The 7,604-nt window shown below is 38.8% G+C and overlaps 1 protein-coding gene across 12 annotated transcripts in view; it reads right to left on the bottom strand.

Moving 5' to 3' along the window:
* CASK (calcium/calmodulin dependent serine protein kinase) overlaps positions 1 to 7,604 on the bottom strand; it is a 465,298-nt gene that overhangs the window by 131,410 nt on the left and 326,284 nt on the right. For all 12 annotated transcript variants that reach the window (XM_027772014.1, XM_027772015.1, XM_027772020.1 and 9 more), the window contains one exon: positions 4,730 to 4,852. In XM_027772014.1, the coding sequence (XP_027627815.1) occupies positions 4,730 to 4,852 (123 nt within the window). The remainder of the gene's footprint in view (positions 1 to 4,729; positions 4,853 to 7,604) is intronic.

Raw genomic sequence — 7,604 nt, 5'->3', positions numbered from 1 at the left:
GCGAGCGCATGCGCCCTATAGCGAAAACCTCTCCAAAAAAAAAAAAAAAAAGCTTTTTTTTTTGTAGGTTTTTGCCACATGGCACATGTGTTCACCTAAGAGAGACAGAAAGACAAATATGAGGGTTGGGTGGGCAGGAGTTAGAAATCACACCCCAGTGGGTTTGGCCATGCCACAGGGAAAGGAAGAAATCACCCCTGGGGGGATGGCCACACCTTCTTTCTCCTCCATTCTCCTCTTGGGATTTTGGGCACACATGCACATGTGCCTGCTGTGATTGTCAAGGTCTAGAACTTGAACCATGGTTGGCCATGTGGAAGTCCAGTGCTTTAACCAAAATGCTAGCTGGCTGGTCCTAGCTTGCCTTTTTTTTTTTTTTAAATGATGCTTTAATGACAATTTCTGAAATTTTCTAAGCAGATAAAACCACAAAATTTAAAAAAAAATAAATCTATTAAGGTATCTCTAACCAGAAAACAAGTAAGCAATAACAAAACTCTAAGGCATTATGAATGTGACAAAAAAGCATAAAAACAGCATTTTTCTTAATTCAATAGTCCCTCCTGACACTAATAATAATGTAATATGAATTCTGAAAATTTTCTCTGGCAATGTATTCTGCACTTTAATGAAGTACATGGTTCACAGTTGCTTGTGCAGACTAGATGCTGAATACACATTTAATTGCTAGGTTGATTACTTTTTTCTAAAATTCAAATAGATTATATAAACAGCCTTGTCACATTTATTTTAGTCAATATTCTTTGTGTGTACATACTAAGGCTGCAAAGGATGTGAAGAGAGCTCAACCATCTGTGAGAAAAATATATTCTTAGTTGGCTCATTTTTGTTGGAATGAATATTCATATGAAGTATTAATTCAGATAGATAAAGGTATTAAATAAGTATAATTTAAGAATCCTAAGACATTCACATATTATTTGCTCTATGGAGGCCTATGGCACTCCAGTGGAAGACGCAGGCGGGTGGGGAGAGAAGGGGAAAAATCAGCAAGATTTGAGAAGCAGCAGTCAGAGGTAGAAGGGAAAGAAGGGGAGCAAATTCTTTCTGATATGAAATGCTTGAATAGGATGTTTTTATTGGTTTTACCAAAGAAATTTTTTTTGACACAAAGCAATGACATTATGACTTTGGGCACTTTTCATTACAAAAATTTTCATTATCTTATTTCTTCATTTTGCAGTTATTCAGTATTTTTCATATTTAAACCATAGTTTAAATTTTAGTCATTCTAAATGAACACCACTTACCTCCACAGTAATGTGTTTTTTTAATAGTGCTTTTTAAAAATTAATTAATTAATTCATCCATTCATTTATTTTTTAACTTGACCCGAGGCGCGTGCGCGCGCGCACACACACGACTCAAACCCTGGTCAGCCATATGGGAGTGTCCAGCACCTTAACCACCACGCCACCTGCTGGTCCCCACAGTAATGGTTTACTAGTATTTACTAATATACCTGGACAAATATTGAAATCTAAGCCTGCTCTTTCCAGCTAGATAACATTTTTACTGAATTCTTCCATCTTCAGATGACATAAGCAGTGAGGTTAAATTTCACTGACATAACACAAGACACTGAGCTCAAACAGCCTTCTGGAACTTTTTCATCTAAGTTACTGAGGTGGTTTTTTAAATCTTTCTAGTGCCAGAAATCTATTATATAATAAGCTTGAATTAGAACAAGGACTATAATGACTGGCAGGGGCAAGAGTTTCCAAAAATTAGGTAAGCCTTAATAATGAAAGGCACTGTATGTGTTGTATGATGTAAAACATCTTCTAAAGGATGTTAAAAATGACTAGAATGATTGCCATTTTTATTGTTATTTGGCATTTAAACTAGCTTATAATGAGCAAAAGATCCTTATTAAGGAGAAACTGAGAAAGGCAAAGGAGAAATAGTAATCCTCCCACAACTGTTCACTTTATATTGAGGAGAAATATACTAAGAAAGTATCTAAGAATTTTCTACCTTCTGAGTTCTGGTTGAAAACTGGGAATAATTAGTACTGAATATCAGAAGGTTGAATGCATATTTGAGAAGTAATATTCTTAAAGAGACTCAAGATCCACTGGAATCTTAAATTTGTTATGTAATACTATCCTATGTCATTGCCACTAAGATACATTATTAATCTGTTTTGCTGTATCTTATTGTTTTGCATGATCTGAGGAAGTAACATGGTATACTATAGTGAACATTCATTCATTCATTTACTCATTAAATCCTTAATACTTATTGAGCACTTATTATGTGCTAGATGTTCTAGGTGCTAGAGAGAAGTGAATCAAGAGCCAAACAATTAGCAGCTTATAGTTTATGGAGCAGACAGACACAAGCAAATGTAAGTATGTTTTATGTGATAAATGTCAGGAGAAAAATAAGGCAGAGAAGGGAACAGGGAATACAGGTGGCATTCCTTCTCCTTGATTTTAAATATAGTAGTTAGGGAAGGTCTTATTAAGAAGCTGATATCTAAGCAAAGCCATGAAGATGGCAAGGGAACAAGTTGTGAAGAGACCTGGGAGAAAGGGCATGGCTAACACGAAGGTGCCAAGACAAGTAAGGGCCAGGCCTGAGGAACTGCAAGGAAGGCAATACGATGAACAGTGAGAGAAGAGGGCATAGGAAGGGGTGAAGTCAGAGTTATTGGGGAGCCAAACTGTGTAGTGGATTGAAAAGAGTATCTAAGGGCCAGCAGGTGGCATGGTGGTTTGGGCACTGACTCCCACAAGGCCTACTGTGGTTCAAATCCTGGACCTGGCAGATTTCTCTCTCTGGTGAGTGTGTGTGCTCTAAGCAAATTTAAAAAGAATCATAATGACATTAAATAAATAATTCTTTAAGAAAAAGAATCTCCGGGGAGAGGCCTGATTCAGAAACCATTGCTGTACAGATAGCATTTAAAGCCATTATAACTAGATGAGGCGGGTAGCTGGTGGTGTGGTGGTTAAGTTGGCTGGATCCACATGGCCAAAGGCGCTGTTTGAGTCCCAGACCCAGTGTCTTCAAAAACACATCAGGTATGTCAGTGCCTAAAATCCTGAGAGGAGAAGGGAGGAGAAGGGATTATGGTGTGGTCATTCCCCTGGGGGTGCTTTCTTATTTTCCTCCTCTCTGTGTCTCTCTCTGGCAAATGCGTACACCCTATAACAAATTAAAACAACAACTGCACAACATCTAGATGAAGTCTCCAAGGGCCTGAGTATAGATAGAGGAAAAGAGGAGCAAGGATGGAGGCTTATGGTACTCTAATGTGCAGAGGTGGGTGGATGGGAGAGGAGATGAGGAAAAAATCAGCAAGATACGAGAAGGGGCAGCCAGAGAGGTAGAAGGGAAAGCAGGAGAGCAGGTATCCAGGAAGCCAAGGGAAGAGTGTGTCTGTTGTTGTTGATAGGCCAAGAAGGACAAGGCCTGGGTTCTGACGACTAGACTCAGCAATATGAAAGGCAGTAGTGACTTGACAGGAGCTGTTTTATTGGAGTTAGCAGACGGCAACCCTGACCAATGAGTTCAAGAGAAAGAGATGAGAAAAATCAGAGAAAATGAGTCCAGACAACTCTCTAGGAGTTTTTCTGTGGATGGAAGCAGAGAAAAGGGGCAGAAGTTGGAAGGGGCTGTAGGGTCAAGAGAAGGTATATGTAGGTTTATGTATATGTGTCTATATACAATAAAAATGAACCATAGCACATTATATACAACAGAGATAGAAAAGTAGTGATGAGGAAAAGGGAAAAGTTGTTGGCGCAAAAGGGATGTGATCTAGTGTTCAAATGAAAGGGTTGTGGTAGGGTGAATTAAAATCCTGGTTCCACCACTGACAACTTCTGTGACTTGGGACATAATTCTTAACCTGTTTCAGTATTAGTTTTCTGACCCATTAAAAAAAAGAATTTCCTGGAATTACTGAACTGCATAATGTCTTAATCAAACAGGTCTATTTCACTCGTGTCCCAAGCTATAATTTTCCTTAATACTCATCAGCAAGATGGGATAAAATTTTTTAATCTGCCTTTTCCCTAAGCAGTAAATACATATTTAGTATTTACTGAAAAACAGCTAATGCTATAAAGTACATAGTCACACCCAAAATAAATAAAAAGAGTTATTTATTATAAGGTTTTTCAGTTGTTCATGTTGCATATCTTTGAAACACATGTTGGCAGAGAACAAATAGGGCTTCTTCCCTGATCTACTCTGTTTTTTTTTTTTTTTGAGAGGTTTTTGCTATAGGGCGCGTGCACTCGCCAGACAGACAGAGGGAGACAGAAAGCGAGAAATCACACCCCCCCCCCCGGGGGGGATGGTCACGCAGCAATCCCTTCTCCTCCATTCTCCTCTTGGGATCTTGGGCACGCACGCACATGCGCCGGCGTGAGTTTTAAGCCACCGGGTCCGGGACGTGAACAGCGGTCGACTACGTGGGAGTCCAGCGACATAGCCATTACGCTAACTGCTGGTTCCCCCTGATCTACTCTGTTTTAATCTGCTTTTATACCCACTGTCTGATAGCTGAATGATATCTGAATGATATATCCTCTACTTAGTTGTTTACAGATGATATTCAGGAACAGCAAGCAAGATTAACAAAACTAATAAAAAGTGTTCAGAAAAAAAGATGCAAAGGGCCACTTTACAGAGCAATACATTCCTGTCACTGGAAGTGTTCAAAGTGTGGACAGTAACCAATGAGCTCATGTACCTTAAGCCATGGGTGATTCAGGGCTTCATAAACAGTGATCCTTTCAGCTGGATCCAGCATCAGCATGCGGCGTACTAGGTCTTTGGCACTTTCAGAGATATGGCTCCACTGCCATGGCTTCATCTGAGGAGGAGGAAGAGAAAATTTATATTTAGTTATTTAGTGAGAAGTGAACATTCACTATTATCTAATATTCCATACTGCTTCAATGTGAATGACATTCTCAAAGCAAAGAATAGAAATCTGATTCTAAAGGGTTGCTTTCTATGGGAGAAAAAAACAAATACAATTCTTTGTTGTTGTTGTGAGAGAGAGACAGATAGAAGGACAGACAAAGCAGCAGCAGCCCCACACCCCCTTGGGGCAGGGCCATGTCACGATCTTTTTTCCTCCATTTTTCCATCCTGTCAGGATTTTGGGCATGCACACACACACGCCTAGTGCATCTCTCAAATTGCTGGGGCCAAGATTTGAACCATGATCAGCTATGTAAGATCCAGCTCCTAATGACACCATTAAACCACTGTGCTACAGGGCTGGCCCTAGAAGATATGTTTTCTTTTTTTGTTTTTAGAGAGAGATTTTTGCTATAGGGCCCATGCACATGCTGGAGAGACATTAAGTGAGAGATCACTCCCTGGGGGGATGGCCACACTGCAGGCCTTTATCCTTCATTCTCCTCTTGGGATTTTGGGCATGCACGCACATGTGCCCAACATGAGGTTTAAGTCACTGGGAACTGCAGTGGACTATGTGAAATTCCAGCAATGTAACCATTATGCCATCTGCTGGTCCCTATAATATTTTCAATAATCAAAGTACAGAATGTTTATGACTCTAATTTTTATCTTTAGATATTCGGCTAAAAAGACTACAATACTCTGATCTTGAAAAGACAAAAATACAACTCAAAAGAAATACTTTTAAAATGATTTTTAAAAATTGGGATTAGCAGTAATTGTGAAACTGCAATTATTAAGAGGATATTTTGGTCACTGTATCAATTTTGATATTTATAAGAAAATACACTATTATCATAGCCCTACAAAGTAACTAATTAACTTCTATACTGTTCTCAGTGAAGTTATTTTTATCTCTCCTTTAGAGATGAGACAACTAAGCCACATGGTAAACTGACTAAAATCAGACAAATAAAATTATGAATTGTTCAAAAGAAACTGGAATTTTGTGGAAGGCTATGGATCTGTGAGGACAAAGAACTGGCAGGCTTCTGGAAAAGGGATATACTTGAGACTAGGAATAAGAAAAGGAATTCAGAGAGAGTGCTTAGAGCTTGGGATTGGAAAGGCAAGTGCAGACAGGAGGTTGAGATAGAGTAGGGTCTCATTCCCTATTCAACATCAGGAAGCCTACCAGTTGGGTGAGCTTATATGAGCTGCTTGGTGCCAGGACCTTCAAGTAATGCCATGGCTTTAAAAGGCAGAGATCTATGTCACCTTCTAGGGGAGAAGGAGGGAGAATAAACTCCACAACAATTTAAAGCCAAATGAAATCACAGTACTTGCATCACAGTCCAAGTGAAACATTATAATCTGGCCAAGGATTGGAATTAGATACTTAATCTCTGACTAATGTGAGGCTTTGTATTTGCAGACGGGGAGTGAAAAGTGTCTTCCTATTAAGAATAACTCTTAAGATTGGAGGATATTTTGTTTTTTTTCTCCCTCCTTCTTCTTTTTCTTTTTTTAAAAAGTTTTTGCTATAGAGCACATGTGCTCATTGGAGAGAGACAAAGAGAAAGAGAGAGAAATTTAGAAATCATGCCCCAGAGGGGATGGCCATGCAGCAATTCCTTCTCCATTCTCTCGGGAGTTTGAACATGCAACATGCACTCAGTGTGTTTTTCAAGTCACTGGGTCTTGGACTCGAATAGTGCAGTTGGCCATGTGGGATCCAGCACCTTAATCTCCATGCCACCAGGTGGCTCTCATTTTCTTTTTATAATAGGCAGAATTCCAAATAGTTGCTAGTTAGGCTTATCAAACCCCATTAAGATAAATGCCATGACACTGTTTAAATATTGTCATCTTGTTGAAATTGTGATCAACTGACCAGTTTGAAATAGGGGGGTAAAAAAGTGCTTAGACAGAGCTTGCGTAGGCTTGTTCCCTCTCCTCCATCCTGGAGCTGATGTGCTCTTTAAAATCTGAACAATGTCTCCTTGGAGAAAGGGCTGAAAAGTCACCTGAAAGTGGTGATAAGATTTCTGAAGTTGAGTAGAGGTTTAAAATACACTCTCACCCTTTTTATGCAAGAGTTCAATAGAAGGTTTTCTCTTCTTTGGCTGAGAAGAGCAACTAAAATTCATTTGGGGGTTGTGTCTACAAGGATGAAAAAATAAGCCTACAAAACAATCCTATTTATTTCAATATTTATCAGTTAGAATCGTGCCGTGTAGATACCAATTGGCTACACAAAACAATGATTGAAGATGCTATTTCTCTTATACATAGTTTGTGAAGTACATTTTTGTCCTTTATAAAAATGTTAATCGAGGTTAACTGTTAGCATAGAATTCCAGTTACATAGTATTATCTGCTATCTACCTTAAAAGATCAAGTAAGCTAGAAAATGAAAATTACTTAAGATTAGGGCAGATTATGAACTATGACAATGTAAATGTACTATCTTTATGGTATATTGGAGGGGGAGGTCTTAAAAAACTCATAAAAAATAGGTATTATGAAAAAACTATGCATGTATATCACTTTCTTTTGGCACCCAAATAAATTTACTTTAATTCCATTTTTCCATGAGCTTTTTTTTTTTTTTTTGGAGAGATTTTCACTGTAGGGCGCATGCGCTCGCCAGACAGAGAGAGACTTAGAGACAGAAAGCGAGAAATCACCCCCCA

The sequence above is a fragment of the Tupaia chinensis genome, unplaced genomic scaffold (assembly GCF_000334495.1).
Source record: "Tupaia chinensis unplaced genomic scaffold, TupChi_1.0 Scaffold000248_1, whole genome shotgun sequence".
NCBI classification, from domain to species: domain Eukaryota; kingdom Metazoa; phylum Chordata; class Mammalia; order Scandentia; family Tupaiidae; genus Tupaia; species Tupaia belangeri.
The sequence above is the reverse complement of the archived record's forward strand: the minus strand, read 5'-3'. Positions and strand labels throughout refer to the sequence as shown.